The sequence below is a fragment of the Carassius carassius genome, chromosome 2, assembly GCF_963082965.1.
Source record: "Carassius carassius chromosome 2, fCarCar2.1, whole genome shotgun sequence".
NCBI lineage: Eukaryota > Metazoa > Chordata > Actinopteri > Cypriniformes > Cyprinidae > Carassius > Carassius carassius.
The window spans coordinates 26,469,654-26,487,098 of NC_081756.1; the positions used below are offsets into that span (position 1 = coordinate 26,469,654).

Here is a 17,445-nt window from a genome sequence, read left to right on the forward strand (position 1 = left end):
CAGTGGCCTGGAGGCTTATGAATTGCATGCATTAGATTCTGACTAATGTGTTATTAAAACTGCAGAGGCTAAAGTAGAAAAATTGCCCATTCTCAGGATGAGAGTGGCCACTTATCCCTTAGTTCCCTTGATATGTCCTGATGAAAGAGCAGAGAGTCGCTGAATGTCTTATGCTAGTGCTCTTGTCATGTAGAACACAGATTCGGCCCTTCTGCCCTGCATCAGCTACCCAGCGTTCGCCGTCGATGATGATGCTCTATATTCCCAGACTCTGGACAAGATAGTCCGCAAGCTGAAGGGCAAGTACGGCTTCATGCGCTTCTTACGGGACGGCTATAGAACAGCCAATGAGGACAAGAACCGCAAGTACTACAAACCTGCCGAGATGAAGGTGAGTGTGGTTAGCATATTAGCAGAAATGGAAAAAGACAAAAAGCAATTCAGTGAGAAGGAAAATGAAAAGAACCTTTTCCCCATATTCAGTTTTAGCCCTTTCATTTTAGAAACAGAGATTTTGCTATAAAGGTTAGCGAAAATGGCATTTTTATACGCATCTTTTAATCTGGTGCAGATTTGCAGATATATCTCTCAGGAGAATACGAGGGCTGTGGGTAAATCCCATTTGATTGGGTTGAACTGTGAGGATATTAACTCCAAAATTAGCCTGGGAACATGCTGCGTCTGAATCTGAAATCTGAAAAGGGAAGAATTAACCAGCAGCAAATCATCACATCAGCTGTCGGAGCTGACCTCCCGCTATAAACAAGTCCGCAAGTAGAGCGAATGAGCAGTAAAAGAAGAAAAGGGCTCTTAGTAGGGCCAGTGCTCTGGCAATACATCTACCTGATTGCTTCATCCACCCCTATCAAAAAAATGCCATGGGGCTCTCCTGTGTTTTAGATTGTGACTGTGGCAATACCAAGCTAATCCTTTGTGCACATTATCATTCAATAGTTTGGGGTCAGTATTTATTTATTTATTTATTAATTACAAATTAATACATATAATACTAAATATTGATAAATATGAATACTTATATGAATATTCTGCAATTGTGTATTTAACATATACACTTATGTTGTTACAAAAATGTTTTATTTTAAGCAGCTGTTTTCAGAATTGATTATTTTAATAGGAAATGTTTCTTTAGCACCAAATCAGCATATTAGAATGATTTGTAGAGGATGATGTTACACCGAAGACTGGAGGAATGGCTGCCGAAAATCAGCTTTGTCATCACAGGATTACTTCTATTTTCAAATATTTTCAAATATACAACAGTCATTTTAAGTTGTAATAATATTTCATAATTTTAGTATTATTACTTTTTTTTTTTTTGGTAAACATATCCTTAGAGGGAAGAGACTTTTTAAAACATAAAAAAAAAACTTTCAGACCTCAAACCTTTGAATGATTTTGTTCTTTTAAATATAATAGTAGTGAAAGTGGTCTCAGGTTTGCTGTTCTTATCTGAGGGTCTTCCAGACAAAAACCTCTCATAAACCAAAGAGACCAATCTGATGTAGATCAGATCTTTTTGTTATTTATTTATTTATTTATTTATAAAAATAAAAAAAACATGTTAGAGTGAAGGTATTTTTCTTATAGGTGGAAAGCAGTCCACTTAATGTCATCTTATGTGTGTTTTTTTTAAGATACAGGAAATCATTGTATTATGTTCTTGATGTCTTTGTGTTATCAGCCTGTCGTGCTCAGACAAATACAAACTCTTCTGCGTGGTTGGAGTTTCCATTCTGTTGAACCCCTAACTTAGTTATGATGGCAAAGGATTTTAAGCCTGAATGTCTCATAGTGACTTAATGTCCTCTGGTGAATGATATAGTCTCACTAAGTAATTGTGGTAAGTGAAGCCAAAGACTCATGAGACTCCTCCTGTTTACTGTGAGTGGGCTTCAATGTCTGCTCTATCCGCCCAGGAGACATTTATTTAACAAATCTGCCTCATAGGGCCCCCTCCATCTCACTCTCCTCTCTGACTACACTCTCTTCTGATGTGGTTATAGAAACTGATATTGAGGAGAAAAAAAAGTGGATTTTATTTTTAGACTTTCAGGGTTTAATGTAAACCTGTTGGTGCAACCGATGTTAAGAAATCACTTATAGTCTTGAAAACTGGTCATTTGAATCAATTTTTTTTCCGCCGTTAGTTAGAGAGTAGATTAATTTAGTTATTTCCTCTCAGTTTTAGATGTTGGCTATACAAGTATCCCTATGTCTGTCCTGAAACTGTTTATGTGCGATATGCCAATGATGCGAGACCAGTCCAATTAACAGCCTTTATTTCATTACATCCTAATCTCTCGCTCTTATCTCCTAATGCCACGTTGATTGTCTTCCGAGATTTCTAGCGGAGATAGAGAAGACTTAATTACATTTGGGAAAGCTTGAAAGACATTTTGTTCCCTGTCAGCCATCAGAGTGTGCTTTAGAATTGCACCTCTTTAGCAGCTCACAAGATTTCTTTTCCTGAAGACGGATCATTTGAATTGAGGTTGTCGTATAATTGGCAGCGATCAAAAGAGGATCACGGGATTGTATTACGAACGTTTCATCTCATGAATAGCGAGAATATTTTGAATGCATGAGCTTATAAGCTTGGTGAGTTTTAACTGCAGCTTGGAAAGTGGGTAGCTAAATGCGGTTCATCTCTATTTATTTGGTTAGATATTGTTACAAATGTTTCTGACGGATTACTCCCTTAGTAAACTCAATCTGCCCACACATGTGCACATGTAGCCCTAATTTCAAATCCTGTTTGAGAAGAAATCCTCTTTCCGTTTTTTCCAGAGCATCTGAAGGCACTTACATGTAGACTTATACTTCCAAGTGAATGTAATAAAACAAGCGGCAGTCACATAATTTGAATTAATCATTGCTTTTTCACACTCCCAAACCATCTCTACATCTGAGCTGATTTTAATTTCAAACCCAAGTGATTCATTGCCCTGCTCTAGGGAAAGAGAGACGGAGCACTATGCCTTTTTAATCGAGTTTCTGCTTGACTGCTATACTTCAACATAATTGTTTTCTGTTTTCCTGAACTGTCATAACTGGAAAAAAGAGGTTGTCTGGCATTTCCTTTTAATGATTTAAATGGCTTCCATTTTATGTACTGTATGTGTATTTTGCTGCAGGTAACATATTGCTGTAAGTCATTCAAAGTACAGGTTGTGTGGCTCTCAAAATGTACTAATCGTTTGAACGTAGTTTTTTTTTTTTTTTTTTTTTTTTTTTTTGCTCATTTCATTCTAACAACCATATTGCAACTCACACAGGTAGACTGAGGAATTCACATACATCCTTTCCTTGTTCAGGAAGCAATGAGACATTTGAACAGTAATGATCACTGAGTGATGTTTATGTAATGACTCCTCATGTACACGGTGCCTTATTCTCTGCCCTGTGATGTTTTTCAGCTCTTTGACGGGATTGAGTGCGAGTTTCCTCTTTTTTTCATCTATATGATGATTGATGGTAAGATTCATGAATATTAACTTGTAGGCTCTTTTATAATAAATTTAAAGTTAAATTTAAAGTAAAAAATGGCAGCTGTGAAATTGCATGTTTGTGCCTGTATATTTTGCAGCTTATAAATGTATATTAAAAGTCATTGAAGGTGCACTAAGTGATTTTTGCCAAATGATGTTGATATTTGAAAGCACCAGAACAAATACGCAGTGTATTCAAGCAAAAGCCAACACAGAATAGTCAAAATCAGCATAACTCTCCAATCAAGAAGAAACAAAACAACCTCAGCGTACGATTCCAGGCCTTCCCGTTTCTTGAGTTCTCTCCACTACGGGAAAGCTCTTCCAAAATTTGATCGTAACCCTTCTTTTTAATGTTTTGTTCCTCTGAAAATTTACTCCATTTTTCGCTAAGTTGATCTGCTAATATCCGTCCTGTGCACTCACTGAGCTCTCTCTTCTCCCCATCATTACTAGACACTCCCCTTACTGCTGATTGGCAGAAAGATTGTTTTGGGACTCTGGTCAATAGCCTTTTTCAAATATTGCTTAGTGCACCTTTAAGTGTTGTGATACTAATTTACCAGTTTACCTGAAGTATCAAAATATGCTTTTTACATAAAATGTACTGTTAACCACAAGAATAAAATACGAAAATAAGAAACAACAAAACTATTTATGTAAAATGTAATTGTGGGATTTACCATTTTACGCTTTTAACAATAAATCATGCTGTAATTCATAGTTTTCACTTGCATAAACCATGAATATGCAGAACTAAATATAATGCGATGTTAAGCATTTACAGATTTTCACTGAATGTGGTAACAAAACTTTAAAATTTTACAATATTTTTCTACAGTGTTGCATATAAATGCTGAGCTTGCTGAGACCAGGGCCACTTGTATAAACGTACCATCAGTATTTCCTGGAGGAAGGGGATGTAGAGTTCTATAATTTCCCTTTTGTTGACCTCTCATTCAGGTGTGTTTAGGGGAAATCCTGCTCAAGTCAAAGAGTACCAGGAACTGCTAGAGGCTGTCATCTTCCAGTCCTCTGAAGGTAACTTGCGGACACATACATATGCATATGCGCATCTTCTTGGACAAACTGCCAATGCTTGTCATGTTGCGATGTACTCTGCTTGCCAGCCAGTGTCCTCCAGCCCCTGCCAATGACTGTTATTTTCCCATTACCCTTTATTAGAGTGGTCCTTTCGTATTCATCTCTCCCTGACTGCGTGATTTCCTCAGACGTGTCTCTGTCAAGTGCACAACAGAGGAGATGCTTATTATTTAAACAGACCAAAACACCAGTCGTTTCTCCACAGACAAACAAAACATGCTGTCCAACAGTCCTTGAGACCACAACTCTTTAGAAGTACAACAACAATAAGCAACTTAACTAGTTCAGCTCTCTTCATTTGCTTGCAGTGAGCTTCGCCAATACAGAGGAGAGCTCAGCTTAGTTAACTAAATTAAGCTTGACAGAGAAATGGTGAAAAGGTGATTGCTGCTTTTTCTGTATCATTTTTACATTGATACTTATTCATTGGCAATATCCAAATAGCAGCCAGCAACATAAGCAGTAACATTAGTTACAATTTAAAGACATTTTGCACTCTTCCAAGTTGTACTGCAGTTGACCTGAATATCACGTTTTAAATTAAATATAAAATTTGACCACTCAGTTAATTCATTCTTTCGCAAGCAGAAATGGTTATAAAAGCACTATACCTGTAACTTGTTACTATACAGAACTGTTTAAATGATTTTTTGAAAGAATGCTTTTCTGTATGATTATTTAAAATGTAATTTAACCCCAAAGCAGAATTTTCAGCATCCATGATTCTTCAGAAATTCTTCTAGTATGCTGGTTAGGTACTGAAACACTCTGGAACTCTCAAAATGTTGTCTGATTTGATTCTCTGCAGGCCACGTCGTTATTCCCAAGTATTACTATGTGCCGGCAGACTTTGTAGAGGCTGAACAGAAGAATCACGGCAGCCAGAAGCGCTTTCCCAGCAACTCAGGGCGTGATGGGATGCTGTTCCTCTGGGGACAAGCCCTCTATAACATTGCTAAGCTTCTGGGTGAGTGTCAGATCCATCTAGAGCCAAAAGGGTCGAGGCTGCTTCACAGACACGCACTAAAAGAGTATACATAAATGTTATATTATTTATTCATGCAGTGACTTTATGCCATCTGCTCACATTCGCAGCTATAAATGATTTATAAATTAAACCTAAAAAATGGGATCGTATCAATAGAGGACAACAAATTTTCCAACGACTTCTTATCCATACAGCGAAAGTGGAAGGAAACAACATAAAAGCGACTTGTGCACTATTTTTTTCTGAAGCCATTTTTATGAGGAACTGATACAGAAAACGGAAGTCATTATTCATTTATCTTCTCCTCCACCGTAGCTTTTGACTGACCACATCAAGTTGGATTTTTAGCGAATATCAAATTCTAAGTCTAATAACTATTCTTATTAAGTATTAACATGATTTTCCCTCACAAAATATTGTATTTTCAGCACTGTTATTACCATGCTGCACACCCAGAATTATTCATATTGTAGACAATAATTCATGTGTGTGCGCAGTGCAGTAAAATCCAGACCAGCAGAGCATTAGTAAACCTTGTCTGGGGTAAGAATGCAGGGGTTTAGGTTAAAGCTCACGTGAACTGAACAGTAATTCTTGTTCTGTGTTTGCTTTTCAGTGGATGGTTTGATCAGGCCAAAGGACATCGACCCCATCCATCGCTATGTGCCGCGGGAGGATCAGAGGAACGTCAGCATGCGATACTCCAATCAAGTGAGCTGCATCCCATCTCTCTTTAGCCAACTACACGAATACTAGAACACATGTGAATGGCCTGGGTGTTTAATCTCTGTCAGAGCCACGTGCTTAAATTGATGCAGGCTTTAGCAGAAGCCCTGATACATCTCAGTATCGATCCTCTGCAGCTGACTCGATTTGCAGAATGCAGATCCATTCCTTGCAGATCTGTAATTGCTGAGACAGACCACACTGTTGTTGATAAGAAAAACCTACGGACACATGCTGTTTCATAGCTAGCACAGAGCTCCCTCATCTGTCCCTATAGACAGTCTGCAGTGTCGCTTTAATACAGCATCTGCTCATTACAATGGAATTGTGTCAGAGCCCTGGCAAAAAGTGAAACGGGTTGAAAAATGCACATGCCAATTTAATTTCCATCACTGTAGAATATCTAGTAAAAATCATGCAATTAAAACTTTATTAAAGCACAACTCTACTGCTAAACCTGGAGATAATAATTTATAGTTAGTAAATAAATGCAACCTTGCTGAGCATAAGAGACTTCTTTCAAATCATTAAAGAAATCTGTAGTGTATGAACTATCATCACTCTTTTTAATGTGAATCTGTTTTGTCCGTCCTTTTCTATAAATCTCTCAATTATTTTTGCTCACGTGTATTTAGGGGTTGGGAAGCTGCTTGTCAGCAGTCTTGTAACAGTGAAGGAGTGTTTATCGTAGACTGTAAATGTAATGTAGTGCTAGCTACTGAATTCAGATTTCAAGGATGTGGGGAGCCATCAGAAATGTCACTTCCTGTCAAGAGCTCTGACTCTAGATCTGACACTAATATTAAAGTGAGCATGGTGACTCATGCAAGCTAACAAGGAGGTTGAGATTAGTGCTGAGCGAGCTATATATATATATATATATATATATGTATATGTATATATATATATATGTGTGTATATATATATGTATATGTATATATATATATATGTGTGTATATATATATGTGTATATATATATATATGTATATATATGTATATATATATATGTATATATATATATATGTATATATGTATATATATATGTGTGTGTGTGTGTATATATATATTCACATAGTATAATAAAAAGCAGATTATTAGTAACAAGCCAAAATATTTACCTTAATATCCACACTACATTTAAGCATAGTTTCCTGTGAATGTGCAAGTATTCCACTTTCCTAGCCACTATAAATAACTAAAACAATAACAAAGGTGCAGTAAAATTTTAAATTATTTTCACAAAACCTAGTGTAAATATGATTAAATATTAAATTATTAAATGAAAGTACTATGCCAACAAGTACAAGTTTGTAACATGAAACCGAATAAGATAATTGTTTTTAATGCTAAAAAAGTGGAAGTGTCAAAAAAGTGGCCACACACATATTTTTTAATAAAATTAATAAATCTTACCAACCACAAACTTTTGACCGGTAATATAAATTGAGTTTTAAAATAAATATTGCACAATTTTACAGCCTCAGACAGCTAAAATCAACATCTGTCAATAATTCCTGTAATCCTTGTGAATTATGAGAGAACACTCCCTGTCCTGAATGCAGTCTGCTAATATTAAGCATATTAATTTATCTCTCTGAAACTATGTCGGAAAATGGATTCAAAAGTGCCGGGGATACTAATTATCATATATTAGGTTAACTGGATTACTTGTTCATCATATTCACTTGTTTAATAAAGGCAACAATATTTTAAATGCATTTATTTCATAAGCAAAAAAAAAAAAAAAATGCAAATGCAATACCTGCCTACTACAAGATCTGTGAAATGTCAGGTGTAACAGCTGTTCTTTCATTCCTCCCCCACCTGCAGCCGCCTTCTCTCATCTACTTTCAAGGCGAGATACTTGACACCTCAAAAAAAAACGTTCTTTCATACCATGAAACCAGACTAATGACATGGTGGAAACTTTTATTGAATATTGTCTTAATATTCATAATGTTGCTTAATTGTATATTGCCAGCAAAATTAGAGATGTTCCGTTACCCTTTTTCTCTTCCCGATACCGATTCCGATACTTGGGCTCAGGGTATCGGCTGATACCGAGTACTGATCCGAAACCTGGTTGTCTTCAAATGCAGCCAAAAATCGAACACCGCAAACTAAAAAGGTATTTTAGTTTTATAATATAACTGTATAAAAAACTGCAACAAATAAGTCTAGGAATATAAAAAAAATTATATATCAATCAGATAATCTCTTTACAACAAAACAAGCAACTGTCTAGGCATAATTATTATTATTAATAGAGACGTATTATTATTGTACATAGAGACATAGCTAAATCTACTGAAGGCTACAACAGTAGCTTAATATATTGTCAATTTACTCACATTAACATTTATTTTGATGGGTTGCCATGAAGATCTTTGAGTGTCTGTGTTTATGATATGACCGTTTTCTCAAATGAAACGGTAAATTCTCATGGAGTGACGGTTTATGCGTTCGTGTCCTCATATAGCGACACACGGCAGAGACTACAAAACAGCGAGCTCCCGCGCATCTGCGCCCGTCACCCACAGAGATGTAGAATTTGCATTAGTAATATTTAAATAGTATTTTGCAGTTTAATATTCACAGACACTATATTCTGTTACAGTCTGGAGCCCTGCGCTTAGACTAACAAATAAAAATGGTATCGGATCGGTATATGGGTTCATATACTCGCCGATGCCAGAATTTGTTGTGGTATCGGTGATATACTAGTACTAGTACTACTAGTACTATACTAGTATCGGAACAACTCTAAGCAAAATCATTCCGAATAACCTCAGTTGAGATGTAGCGGTAATTTGACTGATATTGGCTTGGGAGTACAAGTTTGTCTAATCAGAGGCAGAGAGGGGCAGGCGGCTGTTTTATTCATGACTGTTCCACTGCTGCATGGGAAACTGGGAGGAGCCCTGCTGCTTTGAAGGAGGGCACTGCATATTGCACAGTAATGCGTGGCTTGCTTGTCTCTTCACTTTTGCATCAAAGGCTGCACTGACTAAAGGGCACGTTGCAGTGGCTGCTGTTTGTGTGCGTGGTGTATTTCTGTGGTAGTGTGTGTTCGTTGATGGATTTAGTCATATGAAGTGTCCGTTTATGTTTGTTTTATTACAGCCTGTCTTTGAGCATCTTTCTGCAATATTTATGCAAGTACTCATGCACTACCTGATTGAATATGATTGGCAGTTTGTGTTTATACATTGGTTGTTCTCAGCCTACACTTTTCCTGCTAAAATCTCCCATACTTTGTCCTCAGTATGAAGGCAGATCTTCATTTTGAACCATGTCCTTGTTCAGAGATTAGACAGGCCTTTTTTCCTGATTGATGGATGTACCCTGTTTCAACAAAGCACAGATGGAGCTCAGTTTAAATTTAGAAATGATTGTTCAGCAGAGCAGCCAAGGTGCAGGAAGCAGCCTCATCTTTTTGCCTTTTAAACATAAGAACAGCTTTTGAAATGCTTCCCTCGCTCACATACACAAACTTAGGGAAAGAGGCCTTTCTGCAGTTACTTGGCTTTGCAGACGCTATATTTCTCTGATACATATTTAATTTGATGCGTTAAGATAAATGTATTCCAACAGAACTTGGCCCCATTGTTTTTGTTGGCTGTGCTCAACCACTGTATCTTTTAATGTGAAAACACAGGATGTTCCTGCGGTGCGTCTTATAGGAAGTGATTGTTCAGGAATTGAGTAGAGGAATATGGGGATTGGACACAACTCGTTCCACATGAAATCTCCTGTCTGCATGTCTTTTTCTCTTGGCTGAGTCACTTCATATAAACACCCAGAGGGATTTCCAGAACACACCACAAATAAATACACAAGTGATCTATCTATCTATCTATCTATCTATCTATCTATCTATCTATCTATCTATCTATCTATCTATCTATCTATCTATCTATCTATCTATCTATCTATCGTTCTGGTGTTCTGTCATTCTATCTATCTTTATATTGTTCATTCTATCCATCCATAGTTCTCTCTATCGTTCTATCATTCTATCTTTTGTTCTTTCATTCTTTCTATCAATCCATCAGTCTGTCTAGTGTTATATCATTTTATCATTCCATCCATTGAACTTCTATTAATTTCAGTTCCACTTACATTCAAATTCAAATTGCAATTCCGCATCCTACTGGCTAACTCAATTCAAATTCAGGAACTGGCATTAAAAAGACTTTCTCAATTCAATTCTGAATGCTGCACAAACCTGGTACTTGGACATACGCACTTACTATGTTTCTTGGAAGTAAGTAGGTGCACATTTACACACATACACACACATCTTGCCTTTGATGAGGGAACTAATTCACCTTGTACTTGTCAAGGTCGCTCTTCCTGGTGGAAATTACTCTTTATAAATATAAGCATGCAGTGTGTATGTGTCTAAGCAGTGAGTCCTGAATAGATTGACGGAATAATTCCACAAATCACTACACATACATGCGCACACAATTGCACACACTGCTTTGATGCACCTCAGTTGTCCACATTCATGGTAAGAGACACAAGCAAAACACTTCACAGCGATGATGTGTTAAAGATATTAAAGAGAGAGCAGGAAAAAGGCCATACATTTGGCAAGGCAACAGAGGGATTCAGTGCTGACGGCTGTGCAGAAACATATTTGTTGTTAGAGCTGAAAGTCGTTTCTCAAATGTCTGCTGAGTGGTGACAGATGTGTTGTATGTTTATCACCGACAGCCAGCAGACATGAAGAATGTGGCAAGATTGATCACTGATCACTTACGTGTCACTCACTTAGTTATGATAACTCCAGACCTTATAGTGTGAGAATTCCAATCCAGTGTCACTCTGATGCTGTAACATTTGGAGTGTTTTTCACTGAATGAATATCTTGGCTTATAACTTTTCATGTCACCTCTTAATAGCATGATGTTGCTTAAGCACTGTTTAGTAGCCAACTGGCAAGTAATCAAGAATCAACATGTACAGAATTATGAGACTATGAGAATCTGAAAACACTAAGGGTTTATGAGTAAAGAACCAACAAGGCCCAAACTAATACCAGACCTCTACAAGACCCAGACCAACACTAGACATCTTGAGACCCAGACAAATAAAAGGCCCCAAGAACCTGTCAGTCCATTTTAATAAAGTAAAATTTAGAAACAGAATTTTTGTCACTTTATGCTGTGAGAACATCTGAACCCAAAGCCTTTTATTTTCCTAGTGAAGTTTGATGCTTATTAGATCGGGAGCCTGTGGAATGAATTGCAAAAAAGTGTCAAGGTTAGCTCTGTGTCATCTGCCTCCAAATTACTCTAGTGACTGTGTGTTTTAAAACACAGTCTTAAGCTTTTTCTGAAACAGTTCTTTCACAGACTTTCCCATGGAGCGGCTCAACAGGTATTAGTAATCAGCCTCCTTATCTCTTCTCACTCCACACACTGCATCTTTATGGGAATTATATCACATACAACACCACTGACAAGCACCAATTGTCATAAGGATTGCTGACCTATTATATCTGTAGTCCTTCTAGGGACTAGGGGTGATGTGTATCGAATTCACAGCAAGCCCTTTGTTGAGAATTACACTCCTACCTTCTCAAAAGTCCAATCCCCAACCTTTTCAATTTCTTTAAGGTGGTTGTGGCAGACTTGCGGTCTTGCATAGGGAGCCCCTTCACTCTATTGTAAGATGTGGAATGTAGTTGAAAAAGTAAGCACTTTTTCCATTCTACTTTGGAAAGCGTTTTTTTGTAAATACAATGGGGTCCAAAAGTCTGTGACCAATGCTTAGCTTTTTTTAGCATCTTAAATCCTCTTGTTTATTTCCAGGTTTAAATTCATTTAAAATTTCATTTAATTTTGAATCCCAGATTTTCAGCGTGTTCTTAGACTTAAGAATCATCTTATCATTAAGATCATATAAGAATTCATTTATCAAGTGAAATGTGTAAACCTGCAGCTCACAAACTTGCCAGCTGCAGGGTTTAACATTGAGGACTCAGTGCATTAACAAAGACGCTTCTTCAAATTCTGATCCTTATAGGAGCATTAGACATCTTAAAGAGCAGCAGTTCACATCACTTAATGATTTTGCCTTTTGGCAGAAGAGCAATCGAAGAACAAACTGCAGTGCGAATGTGGATCTGCCAGATCTCTTTATCCACATCATATCTCCAAGGGACAGTCCATTAGGTTTGCATTGATTTGTCACATAAATGGATTCAGGAAAAAAAAGAGGCTTATTTCAGGCTCCCCGATTGGAATTGAATCTTAACATTTTTATTGAGTTTGCAATGAGAATAGAATAAAAGAGCATGTGTGCAGTCATTTATCAGAAGAATGTTTTCAGTAAAAATAGCTTATTTGAGATTTGTAAAAATAAAATATTTACAACCAAATGAGCGAAACTGGTGTAATTTAGTTTTACATTCAGTTTGTGGTTTTGTAGTTGCTGCTGTCTGCAGAAAAAGAAAATGTTGTAATAACATGAAATGTGATCTCTGTATTATGGTATATTGCATCCGAGGCAGCAGTAATAGCATTTCATTAGTCTGTTCTTTTACACCTTTGTGATACACACTCACAAGCTATGGAGATTTTCCATTAGTGATCCCATTTCGATTTCAGCAGCTCCAGACTCTGTGAAAACATCATTTAGCTGCCGATGGGGAGGCTTTTCATGTGCTCTTTACATCAGATAGGAAATTTCCTCAGCATGCAGAGGCAGCTTACACCGCAGTCAGACTTAACATAGATACTGTTAAGAGTCTTAAGCCTGTCAACGTATGACTGCACTGAATTTGTGAAAGCTCCAAATGTTGAAAAGATGGTTTCCTATATTAAAATGATTTGCCCTCACAAAAACATGTTTGGACTTCAGACCTTGTTCAAGTTAGACGCCATATTGATTTAACACTGATGAAAAAAAGGCTGTGAGGACTAGACTTACAGTCTTTACAATGTTACAATGGCATGCAGTGTATAAAGGTCCCAAATCATGTAATTTTCACAACTCGCAACTTTATTAAAACTTTTTTAAAAATTCTTAGTCTACTGACAGTTTTTTTTTTTTGTTTGTTTATTTTCTCAGAAAGATGTTACTTCAGCTGAACAATCACTTTATTAAACAACAGTACAGTCCACTAAACTCCAAGTACTTCCATCTCTCACAGCCTCATTTTCATTCATCTCAAAAATGAAATATGGTGCCACCCTGACTAAGGTCTGTACCATAATGCCATAATATTATTTGAAGTTGAATAGCAGTAAACAGTAATAGATGTGTTATTTATCAGCGTACCATGGTAATAATATCTGCTACCATCATCCATGGTACAAGTCTCAGATGTTTGCTGTTTTGAAGACTTATTTGTGCTTCTATGCAGATACAGCATGATTATGCTAAAAGCCACAAGAGCATTTGTTATTTTTTTGAAACAGTTATTTTGGTCTTCAATTTATTATTGACTGATTTGTCATTTAGAGATAAATATTGACTGTTTGACTCACAGTGGGGATCTTGGAGCCACATTATAAATGGAGATAATTTGACTGATTGGTAACGGATACATTAATAAAGAACATTTTTTATCACTGTCAGTCCTATTGAGCTGCATGCTCATAGTGTATTGTCTGCTGGTTCAGTGAGGAGAGAGAGACTGCAGGAGTCTACAGAGCACAGGAAGCAGTTCCACTAGAAGCATTTGCAGGCTTTTGTACACCACCGTCTGCCATCAGTCATAGCACTTCCAATAAAACTTCCATCTCTTTATAACATCACTACAAAGCCACTACACTGCTGTGAGAAAAGATGTTCAAGTCAAAGTTGAGATGAAGAAAAATGCTAACTTCTATTCCAGTTTAATGAGGTATGCCGGCACTTATTTTTAACAGTTCTGTATGTATAATTGACAAATGTACCGTATTTGCTCATTACACTTCCATTGTAAGTTTTTGATTTGGTATTTTTTAGTTTGATTTAAAAAAAAAAAAAAAATCTGATGTAATGTCTTTTATTTTAAGCCTCAGACTATGATTCCATCCAGTCGGAGGGTTTCAAACATGTTTGATATTTTGAGCCAATTTTAGAACACATAATGTTTTCATCTGTCATGAGTCTCCTAGCAACAAGGCACGTTTCTTTGTGAGTTTGCTGCATTCTAACAAATTGACCGTCTGGTATCATGTGATCCTCAGTAGTGTGTTTGATGCCCAGTTTTTCTCTGTAACCATTTTCAGAATCTCCTAGTTGATGATGCCTATAGTGTTTTAAAACATGTTGAAATTTTCAACTTTCACTCCTGTAGTTTATTTCAGCCTTTAGTAGCTTAAACCTGCTCCCATCCACCTGAACAAAATAGCATCCTCCTCCCTCACACAGGGCAGAATTAGCATGTATAGACCCTAGTGATGACTCACTGCACTGCCTCCACAAAATGGCTGTGCCAATATGTCATTTAACCCAAAGCTGTGATTTGCCCTGTTCACCGAGCACTTATCTCTCCCATTTCAGGGGAAGCAAACAACAACAGTCAAGACAAACAGCCTGCATCACAAATATAATACCTTCTTCCATTTGGACAAATAGATCTGTCTATCTCGATGTTTGATGCATCCTAGTGCATTTGAAGGTGTGTTATTTACACATTAGCTGGTTAATATTACAGTTAATATTAGAGTTGTAGCAGAAGGTATGAAAGGATATTGTATGTGTGCTATAGATTTTTGCAAGAGAAGTGTCTGGCAAACCTTGGAGAAGCCCAAAGTTGTGATCTTGAGAAAGGAAGACAAATTAGCTGCTAAGATGCTCTTACGCTGTTTTGGAGTTGTGGCAGTGGAAGGATTAAATGAAGGCTGGGTTTCCTCTGTGTGAAGGCAGAGGGCTTTAGTTACTGATTGATATGAACCAACCTAAAAATTCAGCAATCAGCAGCTCATTATCTCAGCAAAATTACTACACCATCCAGCCCAAACAACTGTAATGAGCTAGCATAAAGAATCAGGTATCTGATCCACCATCATCTCCCTCAACTTTGGCTGCAGTCTCTCTTTCTCTCCCTCTCAATGAAGCTTGTTTTTACTCTAGCTGCTTTGACTTTTCTTTCACTTTTAAGATCCCTCTCTCTTTTCTTCATTTTTAGTTAAGTCACTCATTCCTGAGCACACAGGTGATGGATTTTACACTCTGTGCCCTTGCCTTTGAGACCTCTCCTATGAGACCCAAAGTTTTCCAATATGTCTTCTCTGCTTGTTTCCTGCAGGGTCCCATTGACAACGATGTGGTCATTCATGTGGCCCTGATTGCAGAAAGTCAAAGGTAAGTACATTTCTCATGTCTCTCTCTCTTTGTCCTGTGGTCTAATTGATGCATGCACACTAATTATTGGGCAATTCTGTAGCCTTCATCTATCAGCACTCTCATTTAAAGCTGTTCTGGTGAAATGGGGAGGTGAAAGAGGTCGTGTGACCAGCTGGTCCCAGCCAGACCTGCTCTGCAGTTCATTTAACATTGTTCACCCCAGCACTTAACCCACCTCTCCCCTTATTCACCTTGCAAACCTTAATCAGGATTACTTGTCTAACTCAACCATCAGTACATTCATTTTAAATCAACAAGTTCGTCCAATCAAAAGCAATATAGTACATTTAATAAGAAATATTTTTTTTCTACAACTAAATCGCTATAATGTGGATTGTTTTTGAACCGACATTTAGTAACAAGGGATAGAATGTAGCACAACAATTGCACCAAATGGAATTACAATAGATTGATTGTTTCCAAAACACATGGAAGAATAAGAATTGTGATCTCAAGATAACAAGCCAGAAAAAGAATAATGTTGGCTTCTAGAAGTTTGTCATTATTTTTGCAATTCCTTTTTGATACCACTAATGGTGCAGAAATTACACACAGCACCTTTAATATAATTAGTTTTAATGTTTAATAGTTTCTGTCTTGCTTGTGTTTTTCAGATTGCAGGTCTTCCTCAACACCTATGGCATCCAGACACAGACCCCACAGCAAGTGGAGCCCATTCAGATCTGGCCCCAGAAAGAGCTGGTGAAGGTATCACTGTTCAATCAATCATACTGGCCAACAAACAAATCTTCCACACTGATCAATATCAGTGACCGTCGCTCCATTAGACTGTTAGTCAGTTTGGATTGACTGGCACATCAGTCATGTCAGTCAGTGAGTTATTTTTGCATGCTCTTAAAGATTTACACCACGGATTGAACCTCACGAGGGCACTTAGTTTGACTCTGAAAATAGACTTTAATGTTTTCTCCAATATATAAATGTCCTTTGTGGAAATACTTGCAAAATATTAATTAAATATGACAATATATTAATAGAATGTAGTAATCATTTATTGACCAACCTGGTCTAAACTTATCATAAATCAGATTTTTTGAATATTTTTAGGGGTCTCAAATCTTTTGCTAAATGTTATTCCTGCCTATTCTGTCTGTAATCAGGAGAGCACAGAGCAATGTGTGTGATAGTGTTTACATGTTTGTTCTTCTATCTGTGGGTGTGTGAGTGGGCGGTAAGGTTTTGTCATTGGAACGTGCAATTTACTGCAGTTTGGTGTAAAAGCTGTTTGAAATTAGAAGCCCAGCAGTATCTGCTTCTCTTGACTATGTTTTTCTGCTGTCAGTTTTGTGTATGTGCGCTACAGTATCCATTAGAGAGAATGATGATTTGCTGAGTATGCCTCTGTAAGGATGTTTACTCTGTGGCTGACCGATCAGAGACAGCTGGTGCTCTCTAGATAGGGTTCCCTACTTTACATCAGCTGCAGCACCTTCATTGCTGTCACCTTTTATGGGAAATATCACATTTGACTAATGATACACATTTGAATGGTTCTTTTATAAAGGAAGAATAGCGCTAGGTCAGTTGCTGATCATTTTATTATGAAATTATTTGATAAAATGATTGATTATTGATTAAATGATTAATTTGTATTGGTTTACACTACCACTTCAAAGTCAGCAGCCATTCCTCCAGTCTTCTGTGTCACATGATCCTTCAGAAATCATTCTAATAGGCTGATTTGGTGCTCAAATAACATTTATCATTTGTATTATTCTTTGTGCTGCTTAATATTTTTGTGGAAAC

The 17,445-nt window shown here is 37.1% G+C and overlaps 1 protein-coding gene across 3 annotated transcripts in view; it reads left to right on the forward strand.

Moving 5' to 3' along the window:
- Positions 1-17,445, forward strand: part of phkb (phosphorylase kinase, beta) — a 69,906-nt gene that overhangs the window by 29,965 nt on the left and 22,496 nt on the right. For all 3 annotated transcript variants that reach the window (XM_059513831.1, XM_059513821.1, XM_059513840.1), the window contains 7 exons: positions 194-391; positions 3,438-3,495; positions 4,473-4,550; positions 5,422-5,580; positions 6,218-6,312; positions 15,581-15,636; positions 16,293-16,386. In XM_059513831.1, coding sequence (XP_059369814.1) covers positions 194-391; positions 3,438-3,495; positions 4,473-4,550; positions 5,422-5,580; positions 6,218-6,312; positions 15,581-15,636; positions 16,293-16,386 — 738 coding nt within the window. The remainder of the gene's footprint in view (positions 1-193; positions 392-3,437; positions 3,496-4,472; positions 4,551-5,421; positions 5,581-6,217; positions 6,313-15,580; positions 15,637-16,292; positions 16,387-17,445) is intronic.